This window comes from Hyperolius riggenbachi, chromosome 3 (genome assembly GCF_040937935.1).
Source record: "Hyperolius riggenbachi isolate aHypRig1 chromosome 3, aHypRig1.pri, whole genome shotgun sequence".
NCBI classification, from domain to species: domain Eukaryota; kingdom Metazoa; phylum Chordata; class Amphibia; order Anura; family Hyperoliidae; genus Hyperolius; species Hyperolius riggenbachi.
The window spans coordinates 248924049-248949573 of NC_090648.1; the positions used below are offsets into that span (position 1 = coordinate 248924049).

The following is a 25525-nucleotide window of genomic DNA, read 5'->3' on the forward strand; positions in this document are numbered from 1 at the left end:
TTTCCTGTGCCTTTGTAGCTCACACATCCTAAAACATCAGTGATCCACTACCATGCTTCACTGTAGGAATGGTGTACTTTTCATCATAGGCCTTGTTGACTCCTCTCCAAATGTAACGTTTATGGTTGTGGCCAAAATGTTTTAGTGTCATCACTCAAAATGACTTTGTGCCTTAAAGAGAATCTGTATTGTTAAAATCACACAAAAGTAAACATACCAGTGCGTTAGGGGACACCTCCTATTACCCTCTGTCACAATTTCGCCGCTCCCCGCCGCATTAAAAGTGGTTAAAAACAGTTTTAAAAAGTTTGTTTATAAACAAACAAAATGGCCACCAAAACAGGAAGTAGGTTGATGTACAGTATGTCCACACATAGAAAATACATCCATACACAAGCAGGCTGTATACAACCTTCCTTTTGAATCTCAAGAGATCATTTGTGTGTTTCTTTCCCCCTGCATATCTCATGCACTGAAGTTTCAGGCTGCTCTTTTCTTCCTGCAAACAGCTTTGCCCTTGTCTGTAATTCCTCACTATGTGAAAGCCCAGCCAGCTCAGAGGACGATTTATCCAGCTTGTAAAAGATAAGAGAGAAGAGAGAAGCTGCTCTAATCTAAATAACACACAGGCAGTGTGCAGAGAGGGGCCTGGAAGGGGGAGTTCATAGCAGAACCACAACACTGAAGAACTTGGCAGCCTTCCAGACACAGGCTGACAAGTCTGACAAGAGAGAGATAAGTTGATTTATTACAGAGACTGTGATAGTACAAAGTGCTGCAGTAAGCCAGAACACATTAGAATAGCTTTTGGAACTTGTAGGATGATAAAAAACAGGATGCAATTTTTGTTACGGAGTCTCTTTAAGGTTTGAGGATTGTCTCTGTGCTGTTTGGCATATTGTAAGCGGGATACTTTGTGGCATTTGCATAGTAATGGCTTTGTGCTGTCACAACAGCCTCCTTTAATGTTATTTAACATTATTTATATTCTTTGAATTAGTATATTCCAGTCCCCCTGCAAGATTTAGTTATTTAGCATTTCCCAACTGTAACTCCCTGCTCAACAGCCTTGTCTAGATGTTTCTGCAACAGTTGAGTTCAGTTAGTGAGGAGATCCTGCTGTGCTTGTAGTCGCATCATATTTTTAACTATGAATATGCTCTAAAAAACATCTTTGTATTGTATGCTTTCAACGCAAGTAAAGATACTACAGATTATACTTGGAGTCATTATTTCATCGAGTAAACTGCCTGTGGAGGTTTCTAAATCAGTGTGGAGTTATACTGCTATACAGACTGGGTCTTCTGGAGTATGCCTCACACATAAAGCGGGAATTCGAAACAGAACAGTAAAAATATGATATCTGCAAGAAGGTAATGGGATTTCCTGTCAACTCATAAGTAAAAATACGATATCTGCAAGAAGGTAATGGGATTTCCTGTCAACTCATCAGTAAAGGACTGATCTGCAATACAATAAAGGATTACCTAGCTACACATCAAACACAAATCTACAAAGAGTAAATAGACATTCAGCAAAAAAGTACAAGAATTGCCTGTTTGCCTTCCTACAGTGAATACAGTGAGTACAGATTGCTTCAGAAATTGTACATTTCTTCTGTTTGGGACTATCGCTATTAAGTTTAAAAAAAAAAAAAAAAATCACCCAGTGATAAGATTCATAAGCATCATATCTGCAACCATAGAGCATGTCTATTTCTATGCATTCTATTAACATGGAAGATGAATTAATGCTCGGTCAAGATGATTCAGATAAACATGTTGTACTACCTGAGAGACCAAGGCGGTCAATACATCTTTCTCTAAAGGCAAGAGAGAGGTATGAAGCAGAAAGTGAAAGAATGTCCCATAGTCTGTCTGAATTGTGGATAAAAATGCTGCAACACATATCTGATATTGAGAAGACTGGCAGTAATGGAGAGCAATTAAACAATGCACTTACAAGACTTAAGAAGACATATGAAAATTACAGGAAACTCTCTGAAAAATATTATTCCTTTCTATCACAAGTTAGTACAGAACAAGCGTCAAAAGAGTTGAATGACTTTACCACTGCTGATCAACAGAGACATGTTGCGTTTATGGAAGCGAAGTTACAGTTAGAGAATAGGATAGCAAAATTGATCGAAACTACATCCTGTACCTCTATTTCTTCTAGACACTCAAAAAAACCGTCAGTGCAAGCAACCTCTCACAGATTTACTAGATCAAGCAAATCGCTGCAGTCACTCTCCCAGAGGTCAGCATTAAGCATTCAGTTAGTCAAAGCCCGTGCAGAAGCAGAGGCTGCAAAAGCACAATCTTATTGCTTTGAACAAGAATCGACTCTTAAAGCGGACGCAGCACGCAAACAGGCGGACGCAGCACGCAAACAGGCGGAAGCACAGGCAGAAGCAACACGTGTACAGGCGGAAGCACAGGCAGAAGCAACACGTGTGCAGGCAGAAGCACAGGCAGAAGCAACACGTTTGCAGGCAGAAGCACAGGCAGAAGCAACACGTGTACAGGCAGAGACAGAGGCCCAGTTAGAACTTCTGCAAAAGAAAAGAGAAGAAGCAGCAGCTCTAGCAAGGTTAAAGGTCTTCGAACAAGCTGTGGAAGAGGAAGAAGGAATGAATTACCCTAACCTAAAGTCTGCTGACGATCCTGCTAAACGAACTTTGCAATTTGTTCTGAACCAGAACAATGGATATACTCCCCTACATACAGCTGAAGTCTCTGCACCTACCTGTTCAGCAAGTAAGCAGCCAGAATGCATATCGTTAAAACATGAATCTCAGTTTAACACTGTACCTTTGAAGGATTCTACTATGCTGTCCAACACTACAAGTCCAAGAGAACAAATCTATACACCTTGTCAGACCTCAGCAAGATATAATCACAAAGAAATATCACAACCAATTGGAACAAATCCCATGAATCTCATAACACAGTCTTTTTCAAGCTCCCATGCTCCAAACATCACACAGATCAAACCCTCGCCTGGAGTAAACGCATCTGCATCTCCATTCTCTACATCACCACTGGAACAGCACAAGCCACATACTGTCTGCAGTGGTGACGCATTTCCACGTACAGAAATAAAATCAGAAAAGTCTGAAATGGAAGAAGTTGGCAAGTATATGATTCGCCGAGAGCTTCTTAACTCTGGACTAACGAAATTTAATGATCAACCAGAAAACTACAGAGGTTGGCGAGCTACATTCAAGACTATAATCCAGAACCTGGAGATTGAATCTATAGGAGAACTTGACCTACTTATCAAATGGTTGGGACCGCAGTCATCAGAACAAGTTAAAAGACTGAAATCTGTTCATTGCGATGATCCAGCAACGGGTCTTAACATAGTTTGGGAGAGATTAGAGAGAGTTTATGGATGTTCTGAAGCTATTGAGCTTGCTTTATTCAAGAGACTTCGAAACTTCCCAAAACTGTCTAACAAGGACAACCACAAGTTTCAAGAATTAAGCGACCTTCTTCTTGAAGTAGAAAGAGCCAAGGCAGACCCACACCTTCCAGGTCTTGTCTACTTGGATACAGCTCATGGTGTAAACCCAATTGTACAGAAGTTGCCACCGAATATTCAGAGTGAATGGGCAAAGAAAGGATCTAAATATAAACAGGACTATAAAGTATCCTTTCCACCTTTTTCTTTTTTCTCCAAATTCATTAGAGACATAGCTACTGTAAAGAATGACCCAAGCTTTTTATTTTTTGATACTACAGTTCTTCCTTCAACATCTTTAAATTGCGATACTCAAGGCAAGTTTAAGGACTCACGGAACTCTATCTATGTCAAGAATACTGGAATCTTCTCAAGTTCTCAAGACTCTGATTTTAAACCACAGCAAGTCAACGAAAATGATCAATGTTCTATTCATAACAAGCCACACCCTCTTAGAAATTGTCGTGTGTTTAAACAAATGCCCTTTGAAGAGCGCAAATCTTTCCTCAGAGAACACGATATTTGTTATAGATGTTGTGCATCTACAGACCACTTTGCTAAAGACTGTAAAGTTCCTGTCAAATGTTTTGACTGCAACAGTGATAAACACATAACGGCTTATCATCCTAGTTCTCCCAAAGAAGTGCTTCAAACTGCTCAAGCCTCAAAGACCACACCAAGTTATGGCGGGGAGAGTACTGAGGAAATGACAGCATCTGTATCCACAAAATGTACTGAGGTATGTGAAGAAGGATTCCACAGAAAGTCATGCAGTAAAATATGTCTGGTCAAGGTATATCCAGAAGGACGACCACAGAGCGCAGTGAAGATGTATGCTATCCTTGACGACCAGAGCAATCGTTCATTAGCTAGTCCAGAATTCTTCAACGTGTTCAATATTCAAGGAGAAACATGGCCCTATACTTTACGAACTTGCTCAGGCCTGGTTAAGGTATCTGGAAGAAGAGCACATGGTTTTGTGGTAGCATCTGAGTATGGAAACACAGAATTTTCACTTCCAACACTTATCGAATGTGATCAGTTGCCAAACAATCGAGAAGAGATCCCTACACCAGAAGCGGCTCTTTTTCATCCTCATATGAAACACATAGCCAGTTACATTCCACCGCTTGATGATGATGCAAAGATTCTCCTTCTTTTAGGCAGAGATATCCCAAGAGTCCATAAGGTGCGACAACAATGCAATGGACCAAATGATGCCCCTTATGCACAGAAATTAGATTTTGGATGGGTCATAATAGGAGATGTTTACTTAAATACATTTCAAGAGTCTTATGATGTGTTCTCATGCAAGACCAGCATCAGAGAATCTGAATGCACCTTTCATTCACTTAAACATCCTTTTAACTTTCAAGTTCAGGAGAGTTTCAGTTTAAAGACTTCATGCGATGTACAAAAGCAAATCAGTTGTAAGAACAGTTCTCATCAAGACTTTGGTGACACTATATTCCAAATAACTCGTGATGAAAATAAGACAGTTCCTTCCATTGAGGATAAAGAGTTCATAAACATCTTGAATAATGAATTCTTCAAGGATGAAACTAACAGTTGGGTAGCTCCTTTACCATTTCGTTCACCAAGAATTAGACTTCCAAATAACAAGAAACAAGCTATTTCTAGGCTAACTTCACTTAAAAAAATTCTGAAGAACAAACCCGATATGAATGATCACTTTATAAAGGCAATCACTAGTGATGATGGAAAGGTTCGCAAGGTGAAAGTGAAGACAGCAAGAAATGGTAGTGTTAAGACTTTGTTTAGACCCATCACGGAGACAGTCTTACTCTTGCCTTCAAATGAAGATGTCTTATCTACTCGATCCAAGGGAACAGCCTGATATGCCTTCGAGTCTACTGAGTTACATCCTTTCTCCAGTGATGGAAGATTCTTCAAAGATCTGCATTCAAGAATTAATGTTTATGTTTTATGTTTTCTCTCTTCTCTACAAGTCTTAATTATACTTATAGTTTTCAATGTTAAATTGTATTATATATAGTGGTATCTACCGATACCAAGCGGGGAGTGTGCTGTCACAACAGCCTCCTTTAATGTTATTTAACATTATTTATATTCTTTGAATTAGTATATTCCAGTCCCCCTGCAAGATTTAGTTATTTAGCATTTCCCAACTGTAACTCCCTGCTCAACAGCCTTGTCTAGATGTTTCTGCAACAGTTGAGTTCAGTTAGTGAGGAGATCCTGCTGTGCTTGTAGTCGCATCATATTTTTAACTATGAATATGCTCTAAAAAACATCTTTGTATGCTTTCAACGCAAGTAAAGATACTACAGATTATACTTGGAGTCATTATTTCATCGAGTAAACTGCCTGTGGAGGTTTCTAAATCAGTGTGGAGTTATACTGCTATACAGACTGGGTCTTCTGGAGTATGCCTCACACATAAAGCGGGAATTCGAAACAGAACAGGCTTTCTTCTGGCAGCTTAACCATGCCTCCCATATTTTTTCCAGTGCCTCCTTATTGTGCATTTTGAGCCTGCCACTCAACATATTTTCAGAAAGTCCTGTATTTTACCAGATGTTATTTGTGGGTTTTTCCTTGCATCTCAAACAATTTTTCTGGCAGTTGCAGCTGAATTACTAGTTGTTCTACCTGAATGTGGTTTGGTTTCAACAGAACCCATCATTTTCTATAATTATAATTAGAGTTTGAACACTGCTGATTGGCATTCTCAGTTCCTTGGATACCTTCTTACATCCCTTTCCTGTTTTATAGAGTTCAACTACCCTTTCCCACAGATCCATTGACATTTATTGTGCTTTTCCCATGCCTCAGAATTAAAAAAAAAAATATTAGTGCAGCACTGGATGAAAGATGCAAAGGTCTGTCAGGAGTCCACAAACACTGTAATTATTGAAAGACCAACTCTCTAACTGTCACATATTCATTTCTAAGACTGCTATAAGACACAAAAGGTGCACAAACGCTATGAGACATTCTTTGGCAGAATTGATCATGATTTGGCAGAATCATGCCCCAACATGCTGTCCGATCATAATTTCGATAAGCGACGTCTACCAGAAACACATGTGATTGAGCAGGATGGCTTTATAGTGGTTGATCGTTGAGGTGGCACAGCAGTATCTATGTGGGGGGGGGGGGTGTAGCTGGTGAAATGTCCCTCTATTATACTACTTTCAGATTATTAGAACAGCAAAGTCCTGTAGCCCTCCCCTTTCCGGTTGGCACGTTTCCTCCTCTATGCTGTCTTTATCTCCCAATGCCTGTAGTTACTCGGCTCACAGGGTGACTGTGGGCACCTGGAGATAATGGCAGCAAAGAGGAGGAAGGTTAACAGCAGGGGAAAGATCAGTGACAGAGTTAAAATTCCTTGTTGAAAAGTGTTCTGTTCATTTATCCATTTATCACATATAGGGCTTGATTCACTAACCGGCGCTAAGTGATAGCGCCGGACTGAACAGCCACTTAGTGGCCCATAAGTAGCTTTGTGGGCCCTAATAGGCCCGCAAAGCTACATCGCGCACAGCCCAGGGCAGTGTGTGCGCAGCCGGTAATAGTGTGCGGTGCGACGATAACATGCACTATTTTCGCTTATAGGGCAGCGGGTGCGACGTTATCGTCGCACTGCGCACTGTTACCGGCTGAGCGTGCACTGCCCTGGGCTGTGCGCGATATATGGGCGCAAACCACTTAACTCTGTGGTTTGCTCCCACTATGTGTTTAGGCTCACTAACCGGCTTAGCGCTGGTTAGTGAATCAAGCTGATAGGATGCCTCACAGCAAAGAAGTCAGGAAACAAATGTGCGCACTGTCTTTCACTTGCAGGTAACAACATGAACACAGAGAGGAGAAACAAAGCAACTGTCACAAAATAACATTTACTAGGAGTATCCAACCACTGCAGCACAGAAAATAATATATCATCTCCAGATAAAATTTTGCACAAGCATAAAATATAAACAGAAGCAACGTACTACTTCTGTCTGTAAACATGATTCTATTGCTACAGTTCCTGAGTTTCCATTCTAGTACTAGCAGATTTATGCCCATTGGACATTGAACAGATTGTAGGATAGGTTACAGTGGGGGAAATTAGTGCAGACATGGGTATGGTAGATTGGTTTGTTTTTTAATAATACAATCAGTGAATCAGTCAGGAAAATTGCTTAGAGAAAAGTATTTTTATTAATCTTAATAAACCACAAATACTTACCTTGAGTTAATGTTCTCATCCCAATATCCTAGGGAATTGTCCTGCTCAGATAACTTGTTGAAGATCTCCACGCACCTGCCACCAAACACGCAGCTAGACGCTGCAGCACCAGCTATACTAGGTATAGCAAATCCTCTAAAGCATCTTTACAATTCCCGCCAGGGATGCCCATTGGTCCTTTATCAGACCAATGGGAACCCTCCAGATTCCCTTGGTCTGTTAAGGGTTCATTGGGGTACCCTGGAGGGACTTTTAAAGATGCTTTGAAAGCTTTGCTAGACTTAGTATAGCAATCTCCAACACTCCCACTGGCTACTGCTGTGCTTCCCACCCACCCACATGTATTGCATTCTCAAAAAGTAAGAAGTCTTTTTGACAGATATTTTGTTTCCCCGTGTTCCCACTGTTCTCCTTAACATACCTAGCAAATATGGTGATTCTAGCGTATGGGCAGTTTGCTATTAACCACTAAAGTCTGCAGTATTCTTCAATTCATTTCATCTTCAAAAATTGGCAGTGAATTTACAGAAATATGTGCAGTCAAAACTTAACACAAATGTACACCATTATCACAAAAAATTAATAGCAAGCAAACATTGCTAAGTCTTGCCACAAATCAAACATAAAAAATGTGCTTGCTCATCCCTACTTGCCACACTATCTGTTTTTTTCCCCCTAGTGATGTGTTTTCATTTTTACACAGTGGCTTGATAGTGTTTACCCTAAAAACAAGTGCTTACATAACGTGTTTTCTTCCATACATTACATCCAAAAAGACACATTAGGATAACAGCAGACACCAATAGCCCCAATCTTAAAGAGAATCTGTATTGTTAAAATCGCACAAAAGTAAACATACCAGTGCGTTAGGGGACATCTCCTATTACCCTCTGTCACAATTTCGCCGCTCCTCGCCGCATTAAAAGTGGTTAAAAACAGTTTTTAAAAGTTTGTTTATAAACAAACAAAATGGCCACCAAAACAGGAAGTAGGTTGATGTACAGTATGTCCACACATAGAAAATACATTCATACACAAGCAGGCTGTATACACCCTTCCTTTTGAATCTCAAGAGATCATTTGTGAGTTTCTTTCCCCCTGCAGCTATCTTCCACTGAAGTGTCAGGCTGTTTCTTCCTGCAGAGTGCAGACAGCTCTGCCTGTATGTAATTCCTCAGTATGTGAAAGCCCAGCCAGCTCAGAGGAGGATTTATCCAGCTTGTAAAAGATAAGAGAGAAGAGAGAAGCTGCCCTACTCTAAATAATACACAGGCAGTGTGCAGAGAGGGCCTGGAGGAGGGAGATGCATCACAGAACCACAACACTGAAGAACTTGGCAGCCTTCCAGACACAGGCCGACAAGTCTGACAAGAGAGAGATAAGTTGATTTATTACAGAGATGGTGATAGTAGAACGTGCTGCAGTAAGCCAGAACACATTAGAATAGCTTTTGGAAGTTGTAGGATGATAAAAAACAGGATGCAATTTTTGTTACGGAGTCTCTTTAAGAAGGCAGTCTTCATCCAATGACTTCTGATATGCAGCCATAATATGGGTAAAGGCTGCTTAGCTGGGCACCCCAATGAGGAGTAGCTAAATGAACACTGCTCCTCTTTGCAGAGATTCAAAAGGAGTTGGTGTTTTACCATTAGAACAGTCAGGCTATTCCATGTCATTATTTTAACATGTGTGCAGTCATTGCTGTCTTGTTTGCAGTTACTCCTATCTACAACTGGTCACACAGAAGAAGTCATTCACCATAATACTGAATGACTTTACTACCCACAAAAGAGATGGGAGAACTTCCCAGAAATGGTTGTGTTTTATTTAATCGTCCCATACACCAGCCGTAAAAAGCAGTGTTTCAAAAACTAGCTGCTTCTATTTCCATTGTGAGTAAAAATAGTTCCCATCTGCTTGTAATAAAATGCAGGCACTCTTCTCCCATTAAATGAATGGCTGAGGATGTTAGAAATCTCATAGGTTTATCTACTTACCATAAATGGCCTGTGCAGTTTGAGCAGCCATTTTCTTGGTCGTACGGTCCTATGTTAAGAACACTCACTGCCTGCTCATCCATTGTGCTCTTCCATCACAGTGATCAGCCATAACATTACAACCACTGCAGATGATGTAAAATAACACTTGCAGGGGTCACACTCAGGTCCACTGCATACATACCAGTGTCCATATTTGAAGTATATTCTTGTCTGTATCATTATGTATCCCTTGTTTGTTTTCCTACATTTTACAGCGCCACGGAATATGTTGACGCTTTATTAATAATAATAATAATAATAATGTGACCCCTGCCTAAAGCTGAATACCCCCCTCTCGAGACAGGAAGATGGATCCCAGCAACATCCCACGATGATGAGCGTTCCTTGGTCCACCTTCCCGCTGGCGGGTATACGTGACATCATGCAATGGCACACAACGGGTGCAAACAAGAGTTCAAGCGATTGCGGTACTTTGCGCAGGAGTCACCGGGGATCATAAAGATCTGATCTGCAGTGGCGATCGTTGCCGCCGCACATCACCAAATGTCGTTCACGTAATAGTGCGCCTGTACCCATTCTACGTGGCATTGATTAAACAAGGTGCTGAAAAAGCATTCTTTAGCAATATTGGCCAATATTGATAGGATAGCATCTTGCAGTTGATGGAGATTTGTGGGATGTACATCCAGGGCACGAAGCTCCTGTACAGTGAACTCATTGTCATGTTCAAGAAACCAATTTGAAACGATTCGAGCTTTGTGACATGGTGCATTATCCTGCTGGAAGTAGCCATCAGAGGATGGGTACATGGTGGTCATGAAGGGATGGGCATGGTCAGAAACAATGCTCAGGTAGCCCGTGGCATTTAAACAATGCCCAACTGGCACTAAGGGGCCTAAAGTGTGCCAAGAAAACATCCCCCACACCATTACACCACCACCACCACCAGTCTGCACAGTGGTAACAAGGCATGATGGATCCATGTTATTCTGTTTATGCCAAATTCTGACTCTATCAAGACTCATCAGACCAGGCAGCATTTTTCCAGTCTTCAACTGTCCAATTTTGGTGAGCTCGTGCAAATTGTAGCCTCTTTTTCCTATTTGTAGTGGAGATGAGTGGTACCCGGTGGGGTCTTCTGCTGTTGTAGACCATCTGCCTCAAGGTTGTGCGTGTTGTGGCTACACAGATGCTTTGCTGCATACCTTGGTTATTTCAGTCCATGTAGCTCTTGTATCAGCTTGAATCAGTCAGCCCATTCTCCTCTGACCTCTAGCATCAACAAGGCATTTTCGCCCACAGGACTGCCACATACTGAATGTTTTTCCCTTTTCACACCATTCTTTGTAAACCCTAGAAATGATTGTGAGTGAAAATCCCAGTAACTGAGCAGATTGTGAAATACTCAGACCAGCCCCTCTGGCACCAACTACTATGCCACGCTCAAAATTGCTTAAATCACCTTTCTTTCCCATTCTGCCATTCAGTTTGGAGTTCAGGAGATTGTCTTGACCAGGACCACACCCCTAAATGCATTGAAGCAACTGTCATGTGATTGGTTGATTAGATAATTGCATTCATGAGAAATTGAACAGATGTTGCTAGTAATCCTTTAGGTGAGTGTATGTGGGCTGGTATTACTCAGGGGGCAGAGACTTCTTTTCATGGGTTCCAAATTCCCTGGGGAATAAAAGACTAGTTAGGAGCAATGGGTTAAAATGGTTTGAGGGAAGGGACTATTTAAATAAAATCTAAAAAACACTAATTTTCTTCAGGCTTGGCGAACACTTCGTGGCCTGTGTTACAGACCTGGTGAACACTGACAAGTTAAATTTGTTGTTTCTATACTTATGACACAGTGATCATAAAACCCTGTGAAGTAAACACAGTCTGTACCTTTCCTTTCTTCTGACATTAGGATGCCATGATAGGATAAAAACATATAATGTCCCATTAAATTTTTATAAAATATATTTGGTCTAAACTATGACTACAGCTCCAGTTTTGAACGATGTCTTTGTAGTAATTATCCCTTCTTCCGGGCTGGAAGACGTGCCAGTAGTAAATGTGTGTAAAATTCTAGATAAGGAAGTCATCCCATCTGCAGTCCATCTATTTAAGTCTTTCTTTTAATGTGTGACAAGAAATATGAGCATTAAAGCTTCTCTAAATGATGCCTTGTCAGCAAACCATTTCCTCCCTTACACTTCCAAAGACTAAAAGGACCATTCCAGATGCAACTAATCATCTCAATTAATAAGCAGTACTTCTATGACATAAAGGATATGCTGTTTAAATGAATGTCTCTGCATGAAAGAAGCTGCAGACATGACACTTGCTAGGATGAGTGTGAAACTCAACACTTACAAAGGGTGACTATACCTCATGAGCTATTTTTCTACACAAAGACTGAGACATACTATGTGTATTCTAACCCCTCGTTTTCACTTGTGCATTGTTAAATGTGTTTTCAGCAATGCACAGTGATGCAATCCACAGGGACATTAGAAGTGCATTATGCAGTGTCTGATGACCCCATCTGTGTGTTGTGAGTCACACCGGAATCCCAACGCATGCTTGCATGCACTTCTGCGTGTTCACTGTGTTATTCCATTCATTACAAATAAATGGGATTGCAACCGCACTGGGAAAAATGACAGAGCAATATAGGGTGCAAGGTGACCGCCACCTGTGTTGCCCACAGCATGGACATGGAGATGAGGCCTCACACTAGGGCTGGGATACAGGGTTTTTTGTTACTCCTATTTAGTATTGTAAAGACAAAACAATGAAGTTGATAAACTGTAGGCTGCTTATCAAGCACTGGTGAACAATATGTTTAGGAGCTATATATTCCCATTTTATAGGTATGACCAGAAAATGTCAACTTTATAAATAAATTCCAACTAACAGCAATAGTGTAAAATTTGCCTTCTAAATAGCAGACAAAGCCCATATGCTCTGATACATTTACATTGTGCGAGGGTATATGTTCAATATCTTTCATAACATATCCATCAGGGAAAATATTCCCTATGCTGAATACGATGACTCAATGATTGTGGTGTCCCATGTCAGTGAGCAATACCTACTTGCATGGTCCAAAACACAGGAGGGGACATCCTACAAAAAGGAATGACATGACCACCCCCTTCAGCATATCACCCTTGTCTAATGTATAGGACAACAGTTCATTCCCACTTCATTTTAGATTTTTTTGTTTGTTTGTTTTATTTGTTTAACTAGGATTAATTCTTCATCTCTATGGGCTTGTTTTAAAAATCAGATGATGTTTAGGTGGCATTCATATAGGAATATAGAAAACAAATGGTTCACAAGCTTCCAAGCACCACAGTACATGTAATATGAATTCAAGTAAATAACTTTAGTTTATATTCCGGGTTTTTTGTGCCTAAAAACTCTACAGATGTAAAACTTGCCCTGGATTGATGACTGCCATCTTATAACTTGGACAGAGAGGAAACTGATCTTTGTCATTTTTTTATTCTCCAGATATAAGTGGTTCCACTTCCAACATTACAAATCCACTCTAAGTATATAACTATCACGCTGGTGCGTGACGAGGTAACATACAAGTAAATACACAATCAAAGGACTGGGTGTAGTCTAACGGTCAGAACTTGTGCACAAGTTAGCAATATCGAGGTACAAAGTCGTTAAGCTAAATCGTAGTCAATTCGAGCAGGGTCATACATGTGAATCAGATGTCAGTCGTATTGTAAGGATCAGGCAGTAACAGAGTCAGGGACAGGCCGATTCGGTAACGTTAATCAGATGGCAGCGGTACAGAAGGACTAGACAAGAGCGAGATCAGGAAACAAGCGAAAGGTCGGTACACAGGATAAATATACAATCAAGAATATATACAAAAATAAAAAACGACTGACTACCTGCAGTACATATATATTGTGCGTCTACACAATATATTAATGTAGCTCAAAATAGCTAGCTAGACCTAGAACCAGCTAACTGATTAGTATCAAGGTGCCGAGCAATGAATTCTCTGGCCTTAAGTACATGAACTCTCTATCAGCAGCCACTCCCATTTGGTAATGTCACCTAGTGACATCACCTGCAATCATCCCTAACCCTCCTCCTGAGCCTAATAAGGCTCCCTAGAACTCGCCCATGCGTGATGCAACCCTTGGGTTGCGCGCAAGCTGGAAGACACCACCGGAGGGAAGCCGGGGATGCTGCCAGAGGATTCCAGTGTGGCAGTCCCGCTGCTCACCTGGACTACGCCGGAGACGTCGCGGGACCCTGCCACTGGAAGGTAAGCTCGTCACAATAACTGAAACTTGGGAAGTATGTCTCCTGTCTGCCCATCTGACTTAATTGTTATGTGTACAACCCTAATGCCAAGCATGCTTACCTTTTTAACAAAACACACACAGCACAGTAATTACAATTATTGTCAGCTTAGCTTGGTCTGGCTACAATGGTCTAGCTACAAAATCTCACAAAGCATTAGCAACAAAAGGACACTTTGCAAATACCAATGTAACCATGAATGGAGGTAATGCCGCCACTGACCACACAGGCACACATTGCTAAAGCAACCAAAACAGAATTCATATGTTGACACCAAACTATTTATTTTTAACTACTGGTATTAATTTTAAGGACTAAGCAATCTAAAATAAAGACAGGAGCACTCAGTGGAGATCAACAAAAGTCCGCTTATCATGGAAAACGTTGGTGGCCTCTATGGAGGAACAGAACTTAAACCATTTAACCACTTCACAGCTTCAGTACAGTATATCTACTCCCCTGCAGACTTCACTTAACCGCCCAGGGGAGTAAATATATGTATTCCCGCTGCTACCACTGCTGTGCACGCTCCCGCTTATTTGTGCGCTCATTCATGTTGCCATCTGCCCCCCTGGAGATCAATGAATGGGAAAGCAATTCCTAATCATTGATCTAAGTCCCCGTAGCAATGATCGGCGCCTTTTATGAGAAGCTGCACGATCATTCTAATAAATAAAAGTTTCCTATCCTCAGTACACTTCCTATAAGCATACATATTTCGCTTACAGGACGCATAAAAAAAAAGACTGAGGCCATCTTGTGGCCAAATAGTAAAACTACATCAAAAAGCATTTTTTTTAAATGCAAAGACCTGTTTTTACATTTTAAATTAACCCCTTACCTCCCACACTCCCCAATAGTTACCAACATTTATTTTTTTTTGTAAAAAAATAAAATAAAAAATTTACAAATATAAAAAATACATAAATAGTTTTCTTAAGGACTGAACTTTTTTAATATGTATGTCAAGAGGGTATAATACTGTTACTTTATAAATTATGGGCTTTTTATTAGTGATGGATGCAAAACTGAAAAAAAATGCATCTTTATTATCTAATAAAATATTGGCGCCAGACATTGTGATAGGGCCATCATATAAATGGTGTAATAACCGATACAAATGGGCAAATAAATTACATGGATTTTAATTATGGTAGCATGCATTATTTAAAAATTATAATGGCCGAAAACTGAAAAATACTGATTTTTTTCCAATTTTTTTCTTATTTTTCTATTAAAAAAACATTTAGAATAGAATAATTATTGGCATTATGTACCACCCAAAGTAAGCCTAATTAGTGATAAAAAACACATTTAACACATTTCATTCTGATAAGTAGAGATAAAGTTATTGGCAAATGAATGTAAGGAGCGCTGAAAGGAGAAAATTGCTTGGATGCTGAAGGGGTAAAACCCCTCAGTTGTGAAGTGGTTAACTAACTAATATTCATAGAAAAAGAAAGCTAAATTCCTAACACAAGACAGAGAATTTACATTTCTCATCAGATAACCCTCTCTATACTGCACAAATGATGCAAATATTCCACATAGTGAAGAAGTAATGTCATAAAACAACTGCACACAGTCACACATGCGATGCTAATCTCTTAATGTAACCTTAGAGTTTCCAGTTTGCCATAGAGGTGATATCTTACACAATGGTCTCCCTCTTCTTCTGTAATCCATCATTTTTTTTAGTGTTCAGAGAGACATATCTGAATAGTTTACCTTTTTAAGTAAACTAAACGCCTAGTGTGGGAAATGCCCCAGTTGTCAGACCCTTGTGTGTTTAGCAAGTCTTGTCTGCTCCCTCCTGAAAATCAGTAGATGTATAATTAACGTGGCATTAGTGAAGGCAACTGTGCGGGAACCTGGCGGCAGTAAAAGCACAGCTGTGAATTGCAAGCAATACCTTCAAACAGACCGTGAAACAAGAGGAGTCACAGCACTGTGCTCATTGTGGGCATAAAGATTACAAGAGGAAATGTATACAATTACTTTAAAAGCAAAGCCATAAAACTGCTACACGTATGCCAACATTGGCTTAGCTGTAATTAATGTCAAGTCTCCTACTACCATTAAAAATTAGTAATAGATGTACAAAACAGCCATGAGACAAAAATGTTTGCCTGTGCTGTAAAAACATGAGACTTTCTGAATGGTGGCACAAGCTTATACATAGATGCAGAAATGATACAAAGTGTAGCTTTCATTTTGATATGCTAGAAAATACATCATATTTAACCACTTCAGGACCAGAAGCAATTTCCACCGCTCGTTCATTTCTTATTAAAGGGAATCTGAAGTGAAAATAAACTTATGATATAATGATTTGTATGTGTAGTACATCTAAGAAATATCTAAGAAATAAAACATTAGCAGTAGAGATATGAGTATAATATTGTTTCCAGTACAGGAAGAGTTAAGAAACTCCAGTTGTTATCTATGCAAAAGAGCTTCTCTGAGCTCCTTGACTTTCTCAGAGAGCTCTGTCTTCTGAAGCTTATTATCTCAAGTGTTGGTCACTGTATTTTGTTTTTCTGCAGAGTAAAGTTCAAAAGTTTATTAGCCTGCTCTGTGAAATCATTTAGAATGCTGGGTGTAGTGTGTAACCTGAAAATATTTAGAGAATGATGCAATGTTATAAAAAAAACCTATATAACAAAAACAAAAATATGAGATTATTTTCTGTGCCACTAATGCACAATTAATTATCCGCACTAAACAACCAATTAATTATATCATAATTTTTTGTTTTGCTTCAGTGTCACTTTAACTTGCATAGACAAATATCTATGCCCCTGAGCAATAGAGGCACTGTAGTGACAAATAGTGAATTATATATATATATCTATTGTATACAGTATATTGGTATGTAACCCCACCCTCCCAATGATGCTTAGCCTAGGCTGATTATTATACGGAATTGTATAATAGAAGGAGAGATATGATTGACTTTGCTATACAGAATTTACTGAAATGTGTATACCCTAAAAAACATAAAGTAAAAACAAGGGTTTACTTCTACATACAAAAGAGACATGTACAGTATATGTTTGTGCTACTCGTACATCTATTATTATTATTATTATTTTTGATTTATTTATAAAGTACCAACATATTCCATGGCGCTGTACAGAGTAAAACAAACATGGGGTATATAATAAAATGGTATACATAACATATATATACATTGGTATTTAATAAAGAATTGGTAGACATAGTAATTACAGTGACAAAAGTAACTTATAAAATGTGTAACAAATTCCAAGACACAAATGGGTGAGAGAGCCATGCCCTTTCCAGTTTACAAGGTAAAGAATTGTTAAGAAATTGTATTTAAAACTACTCATAATGATTATGCCAAACATTCAGTGAGATATGAGATTCCCCTTCTCTATGGCCCAAATTTTCAAAATAATATTTTCAAGTAATATTGTAAAATCTTCACAATAAGCATGGTACATATAGTAAGTTTACTCTCTCACTGGCATTTCACTCATAGATGATCAAGTGGCATTAGTCACCCAGTAGGTCATATTTATTTATTAAAATGATTCATGGTCCTAGCACACTGCAGATGAAAGTGTGGCGGTAAGTGTTCACTGCATGGAGGCTTTGTTTGTTTCTAAATGTTCTAATCAGTGCCATGGCACACTGAGGCTGGGTTCACCCTGGGCAGATGAAAAACTGATCTTGTAAAAACTGATCACTTTGTAGTTTCAAGCAGATCAGTTTGTTAAGTTGGGCATCGGTTTTTTATTTGCATTTCCTTTCAGTTTTGTGTCACCACCCGCTCTGTATACCTGTCGGCATTCGCTTTGTTCGGTCAATCTGGAAAAGTCACACAGGACCCAAATGGATCCATCCAAATGGACTAATAAATGGATCCTACTGCTACAAAACACAGCTTCACAACTAAATATTTGTTTTAATATACCTCTGCCAGCAGAGGAAGCAGCACAACACTTCTACAGTGCCTGGCAAGAGTATTCAACCCCCTTGGCATTTTTGATACTTTGTTGGCTCACAACCTTGAATTAAAATGGAATGTTTGAGAGTTTGCACAATTTCATTAACACGCCTACAACTCTGAGAATGCTTTATTTGGTTTATTTAGACACATATAAGAAACAGAACAAAATAACTAAAAACTTCAAGTCAGTACTTTGTGGAGCCACTTTTTTTGCATCAGGTACAGCTGCAAGTTGGATAGTTTTCCCTGGTGAACTGCAATATTCAAGTCTGACTACATATTCTTTATTGGATTGAGGTCTGGACTAATTATTTGACTTTAGAAGGTAATAGGTTGCACCAGAACCTTCATGGCAAAGGGGGTCAAAACTTACGCACATAACAATGTTCTGCTTGTTATTTTTTATAAATAAATCAATTCGTTTTTTATTTAATATTTTCTCATTTTACTTCACTAACTTAGACTTCTTTGTGCATTAAATAAGATAAGGAAACATTACATTTACAGGTTGGAAAATAACAAAATAGGTAAAAAGCCAAGAGGGATAAATGCTTCTGCAAGGCTCTGTATAGACCACTCACACAAAACATGTAGCCAAACTCCTCATTTATATGCCACAGTTAGAGCATTCCAACCGTTTACAACTCTCTTTTTGTCTCCTTTTATTTCCAGCTATTTACTTTTTCCTTAAAGCTGACAATTTCCTGTAATTTACTGTTCAGAAAACAGAAATCATGGTTTGTGCTATACTATTAAAGTGTCCTTCACTTTACCGGTATAGGTATGAGTACATTTGAGTGGATTTATTAGTTATTATTATTATTAAACTTTATTTACTGTAGACTGTAAGCCAATTTGGCAGGGAAAAATGTCTTCTACAAACTGAAGGTATTTGTAAAGGAAACCTATGGTTATTTACTGTACTACTTTCAGCAGGCAACACATCACTATACAGGATCACAGTGGAAGGATAGTTGAAAGATACAGTTTTTCAATGTCCCCATAAGCCAGTGATATGTAATCTACTGAGTGGCCGGGAAGGGGCTCTACACACACTGGATTCGATTCCCGGCATAGCTGGTTGTTATCGGCCATTTCTGTCAAGCTTCATCTAGCATGTGTGGGGCTAAATGGAGAAAATAATTATAAGCTCCACCTTGCCTGAAGAAAAGCCCTGAATATTCTTCACAGAGAACATTTGCAGACTACTGGTCCTACTATAGAATATATGCTCCATCAACAAAAGTTCCTGGGGATTAATATTTTACCACAGCATATGAGAATAGTATTCTTTAGCATTCAGAGGTCATCCGGAAAAGTTCCCAGGCTTGTAAACCAAGAGGTCAGAGACACCAGATACTTCCTATACTGTATACACTAATTTGCACGGATATAAGAAGCTGCATATAATGACTAGTAAGCTAGTTTAATGTCTCATTGAAACAACCAGTGGGGCTTATTGAAGATAATCTTCTCCAAGCTAGGATCATTAAAGACCTTAAAAGAAACCCGAGGTGTGAGACCTATAGAAGCTGTCTTATGTATTTCCTTTTAAACAATACCAGTTGCTTGGCAGTCCTGCTGATCTTTCTGGTCAATAAGATCTAAATCACACACCTGAAACAAGCATGCAGCTAATCCAGTCAGATTTTTGTCAGAAACATCTGATCTGCATGCTTGTTCAGAGTCAATGGCTTAAAGTATTACAGGCATCATCAGCAGGACAGCCAGGCAATGTGCATTATTTAAAAGGAAATAAAGGGTTCCCTTTAAACACCCTTATTCCACAGTGGACCTGCTAGTTGTCACAGATGGGTAAATAAGATTGTAAAAATGTATTTTTAATGTCTTTTTGCATTGTGATTCTTACTTTATATCTGCTATAATGCAGACCTGTCACATTTTACTTCTCCATGAGATTTCTGATGATCCTTTAATTCAAAGCTGTCATCTTGTCTTACACTGCTGAAAAAGTCTGTAAACTACTCTTTACAGAAGATCACCATGTATATCGCCTTCCAGTAAGAGTAGATATTGAGAGACGAGGTAATGACTTTGATAGATGAGGCCACTGCTTTCTTATCTTTCCAGTAAGCCCTACGACTAGCAGTGAAGAATGCAACAGCCAGTTGAAAAAGCACTGGAACATAGACACACTTGCAGTACTGCCCCCCTAGCACTGGGGGAGAATGCTTTGGATTACTAAAAAAGGAGGATTGGTAAACACTGAATGAATAAAGGGAACCTGAAGTGAGAGGAATATGGAGGCTGCCATCTTCATTCTCTAATAAACACTGCCAGTTGCCTAACTTCTGTGCTGATGCTCTACCTCTAATACTTTACGTCACTGGCCCAGAATGAGCATGCAGATTAGATTAGTTGACTCTGGTCTGACTCCACTGGCTGCGTGCATGTTGCAGGTGTGTGTCTCAAAAACAACTTAATCCAAAAGCTCAGCTTGACAGCCAGGCAATAAACGGGAATGAAGACGGCAACCTCTGTTTTCCTCTCATTTCAGGTTCCCTTTAAATTGAGAGACAATTATAATGTTTTCTCTCTGTGGGTTATTTATCATGTTATGCACAGAGAACTGCTGGTAAGTCTGTATTGTGATATAGAGGTTGCACTGCCTGGCTTACAAGGTGGTTACCCAGTATGCCTCCTGCACTCGTGCTGGTCTCTTGTAGAGAAATAAAGAGCCAAGCTTTGTGTTGGAATGGCTCATGGTGAACAGTGTCCAGGCCAGCTTCCTTCTGGAGATAAGCGCGAGTGAAATTTTTAGCAGCTATAAGAAGTTTCTTTTATAGGCTGGTCCAAGTTAACATGATTGTTTTAACCCAATAGTGGCTTCAAACGAGATGCTTCGTTTGAAAGCTGCTGTTGCAGTAACAGCCTCTGTTGGCTTATCTTGTTTGGCTGCCAAAGAGTGGGTGGCAGGGAGCAGTTATATTTATCTGTTCCGGACGGCTTCTTCCCCTTCTCTACCAGTAGCTCTGAACTTCCGGCAGGTCTTCTGGGTCCCGATTACATCCGATCACTTGATATGACGTGATCGGTTCCAGGAGACCGTCTCGGTGTTACAGCACCACCCAGTAGTAGAAGACGGGTGATAAAGAGACTCTTCCATCACAAGGTGGCGCTGTAACGCTGACATGGTCTCCTGGAAGTGTGTCGCCGCCGCGGTGGAGGAAGAAGAAGCCGATCCAGCCGTCCGGACAGGTATGTATGAGAGCTCCCTGACACCACTCTACCCTGCTGCCACATCGCCTGCCGAGCCTGCCAGGCTGGGGAAAGAACACTTCCCCAGTGGCAGGAAAAATTCGACCCTGCATCCAAATAAAGTTTTAATTGATTTGGCTGCTAAAGGTTGCTAACTATTCTATTATAAAATAAGTTTGCATCAAATGATGTGCCTATTTCTAAGACAACATTTATTTTTAACAGAGCAAAAATAGACACAAAAATAAAATGAAATGGAAGTGATAAAACATGTAAAGGGTTATGGCATGGGCAACTACAGGGAGGAAAATATATGAAAAATGTCTCATTTAATGAATACAAACTAGAGACTACTGGCCCTCCCAGATATCTGCTCCATCGGAAGTCATTTCTACAATGTAATATTTCAAGATAGATGACAGTTCAGACTAGAGGGCAATGTGGAGGGAGTATGTCAAAATGTTAGAGATAAATATTAGGGCAGAGGGAGAAAGGAAATAATTAAGTTTTATCTGATATGAATAATATGCAGAGCATTTCTAAAGCTTCCCATACGTAAGAAAAACAAATCCACCCCAACAATGCAAAATAGTCAGGAACTGCCAGGCATGAGCTGTCAGTTTATTCACAAGCAATAAATGTTTGTTGCAACCACTACATTCATAATTTATTACTATTCATATACTGTATGATGTGATCAATGAAGATAAGCACATTGAAAAATATTTGCAAATGATGATGGTTTGCTATTATTAACATGCAACCCTTTTGATCCTATCACTTTCCTGTAAAGCTGAAGCACCTACAACCTTCTAGTATAAGCCTTAGCTCCACACTACAGATCTGTATGATTATGAACTCCATACCCTGCCCTCACTGGCATATTTTATATCATATAACGCAAACAGCAGGGAGAGGGAGAGGCCCCTTCACCTGTAACAGGTAGCCAAAGCAAAAAATAAGAAGTTCTCCAATTTAGGTAGGTAGCCACAGGTGCAAGCCCACTCCAGTATAGGTAGCCGCCCCCAGTATAGGTGGCCAAAGATAGAGCATGGAGGTGCTGGAAAGAACAGAAATGATACGATGCAATGCTGGAGCAGGTAAAAATTACACACATCTCCACTTCACTACTCTGCTATGTAGGGAGATTGAGTGTGTGTGTGTAGGGGTTGGAGTTGTTGAGGTGTGTAACTTTGTGTTTTACCAGCTGTGTGTGTGTGTGGGGGGGGGGGGGGGGCCTGGAGAGAACACCAGGAGAGAGCCCCATGCTAATTTAACTGGGTTGTTGCTGCTACCCTGCAACACAGCTTAATCTGACAATGTTTCAACTAGAAACACCAATACTGGTGCGCTCCTCTGGATGGGAAGGCAGCATGCTGTAATTCTTTTACTGCTTACAATGATGCACTTTTGAAACTCTTGAGGACCACATTTGGCCTGCAGGCCTTGAGTTTGACACCTGTGCCTTAGTACCAGTATATCTATATCAAGTGACTTACTTAAAGAAAACCCGAGGTGTGTTTAAAGAATGTTATCTGCATACAGAGGCTGGATCTGCCTATACAGCCCAGCCTCTGTTGCTATCCCAAACCCCACTAAGGTCCCCCTGCACTCTGAAATCCCTCATAAATCACAGCCATGCTGTGAGGCTGTGTTTACATCTGTAGTGTCAGTCTCAGCTGCTCCCCCGCCTCCTGCATAGCTCCGGTCCCTGCCCCCGCCCCTTCCCTCCAATCAACAGGGAGGGAAGGGATGCAGGCGGGGACTGGAGTTCTGCAGGAGGCGGGGAGAGCAGCAGTCTGACACTATAGAGATAAACACAGCCAGCTCTGACAAGCTGTTTGTCAGCAGCGTGGCTGTGATTTATGAGGGATTGCAGAGTGCAGAGGGACCTTAGGGGGGTTTGGGATAGCAACAGAGGCTGGGCTGTATAGGCAGATCCAGCCTCTGTATGCAGATAACATTCTTCAAATCCACCTCGGGTTCTCTTTAAGATGGGGGATTTCCAGTTTACAGCAAGGAGCTGATAAAGGGTTTATAGAATTTTTTATCTAGTTCACAGTACAGTGGAACGTCAGTAAGAGTGCCTTCATACTTATCCATGTGGGTAGCGCAGATACACAAAAATTAAATTCCTATCCAAATTCTGTCATGTGTGTAAGGTACCTAATGGCTAGTCCACATGCAATAATTCTGCTTGTCACCTCACTGCCCATACAATTCTATGGGCCTGTTCACAGTACTGCATTGTAACTGATCGCATTATTCTAACTTGCTGGATTCAGGTTTTGTATTAACCTCCCTAGCGGTAATCCTGAGCTATGGTCAGGCGAGCCGCCGGGAGCTCTATGCAAAGTATAGTGCGCAGCAGTGGCTTTTACTCACCTACCGGGGGATCCAGACGTTGGTAGCCGTTCTCCTTCCTGTCCTCGAAGGCTCTATCACTCTGGTGAGTTCACCCTCATTGATCTCACCAAAGAGTTACAGCGCCACCTGGAGGACGGAGATAAAATTGCAGTGCTGGAGCCCAGGGGGGTGAGTGAGTGCTGGAGCTGCTGCTGGAGTTCTGGCGGCATGATTCTTTCCTGATTTTAGAATCTGAAAACTTTTAAAAAGACCCTAAAATCTGGAAATAATCATACCGCCAGGGGGGTTAAAGTCTATATCCAGCCTCAATTGCAGTTCACGCTCATTATACGGTAACACATGCGTTATGCAACTGTCCACTGTGAACCTAGCCTAATGCTGGATACACACTTCGCGTTCCCGCACTCGATGTGCCCGTCGATTCGCGTCCACTCTATTATTTCCGAGCATTTCCGAGCGCATTTCGATGATTGTTAGGTCGATTTATATGTAAAGTATGCCAAATCGACCTAATGATCCATCGAAATGTGAATCGGACATGTTGGAAATAGTCGAGTCAACGTGAATCCACGGGCGCATCGAGCGCGGAAACGCACCATGTGTATCCAGCATAAGGGTGCCTTTAAACTAATACCTGCGATTTCCTGCTGAGTTTTTTCAAGATGAGATGAATGTCTCTGTTCTCGGTAGCACAGGAACCTAGAAGTTCAGTTCCTGATGGAGATATGGTTCTTATCAGAATAAGCAGAATTTTTCCAGTGTTGATGGTGACAGTAAAACGTTTACACAATGCTATAAAGAAAGCTGTGATTGAAGTTCCCATTTAGAATGTAGGAAGAGTGTGGCACAGGCAGAGATTAGCTTCTAGTAAAACTTACCCTACTGTCCTCTTGACTTTCCAGTTCATACATGGTTTGCTGCCCTTGAGAACAATTGGAGTACTGGAAAAGACTGGAAAACAGTCTCCAGTTGTCTTGAGTATCTGCAAATATTGCATCCTGAAAATTCACTCCATGTGGGAGAAGATTGTAATTCTCATCCATTCTGCAAAAAAAAATAATAATAATAATAATAAAATACAGTAGTGTTTTTTCAGTATGTCACATTCAGACATTCCCTTTAAAACCAGTAAGTAGTATTAATGTAAGTCAAATACGGTTGAAATTAGCTTGTCTAAAACTAGTAAAGGCAGCCATATTTTGAACACAGTGAATATTAAACCCAAAATGATACTAAAACCTACTGCCAAGCCTGGAAGTACCCCTAATTATAGAAAATATATTTGATATGTCTAATGCTAAATTATAAAAGTCTAACAGAAGAAATAATAAGGTGGTTTCTCATGACAATCAATCAGCTGATAGCTGCCACTCTAAAGCTGGCCATACACTATACAAAAGGTCTAAGTGGGCAAAAATTGTGTTTTCCATCAGCACATTGATCGACTCGTGATCCACATTTCAAACAACATCTCAATAAAAAGGCAATGTTCATTCTTGGTGATGTTATATAGTGTATGGCCCTCTTTACATTATCTGGGAATGTAAATCCTGGAACCTGTTGCTTTGGAAACACATCTACCTCATATTTTCACTCTGCCACATAGCTACTCTATGAAGTAGAAAATACATTGCCCATCAACAACTGATATAATTAATGAATTCTGTTTTTGCAAAACAATAGAAAACTGTATTCCTTATCAGTTACTTAGAATCTTTACTAATCTTGACCTAATCTTTAATAAACTTGTCAGGGCCGTGTTGATGCTGGCACTGGTGGTAGATGTGGACTCTTCTAGGGTGTGGTGTCTAAGTGACAACAAGCCTCAACCAGAGCACCCCACAAGGAATGATGGGTACATACCCTTAGTGGGCAGTAGACTACTTTTCTGCCTACGTTGCCACCAGGTCAGGACCCCTATGATTGCTCCATCAGTGAAAAAAAGAACAT

At 40.2% G+C, this 25525-nt stretch overlaps 2 protein-coding genes across 2 annotated transcripts in view; one reads left to right on the forward strand and one right to left on the reverse strand.

Annotated features, from left to right (window-relative positions):
- CCDC3 (coiled-coil domain containing 3) overlaps positions 1 to 25525 on the reverse strand; it is a 60350-nt gene that overhangs the window by 31053 nt on the left and 3772 nt on the right. Inside the window, exon 2 of the mRNA XM_068272663.1 lies at positions 24454 to 24619. Coding sequence (XP_068128764.1) covers positions 24454 to 24619 — 166 coding nt within the window. The remainder of the gene's footprint in view (positions 1 to 24453; positions 24620 to 25525) is intronic.
- Positions 1005 to 5781, forward strand: LOC137563543 (uncharacterized). The gene is made up of 2 exons (XM_068276131.1): positions 1005 to 1373; positions 1426 to 5781. Exon 2 carries the CDS (start codon positions 1709 to 1711, stop codon positions 5321 to 5323), a length of 3615 nt encoding a protein of 1204 aa, XP_068132232.1. The 5' UTR covers positions 1005 to 1373; positions 1426 to 1708; the 3' UTR covers positions 5324 to 5781.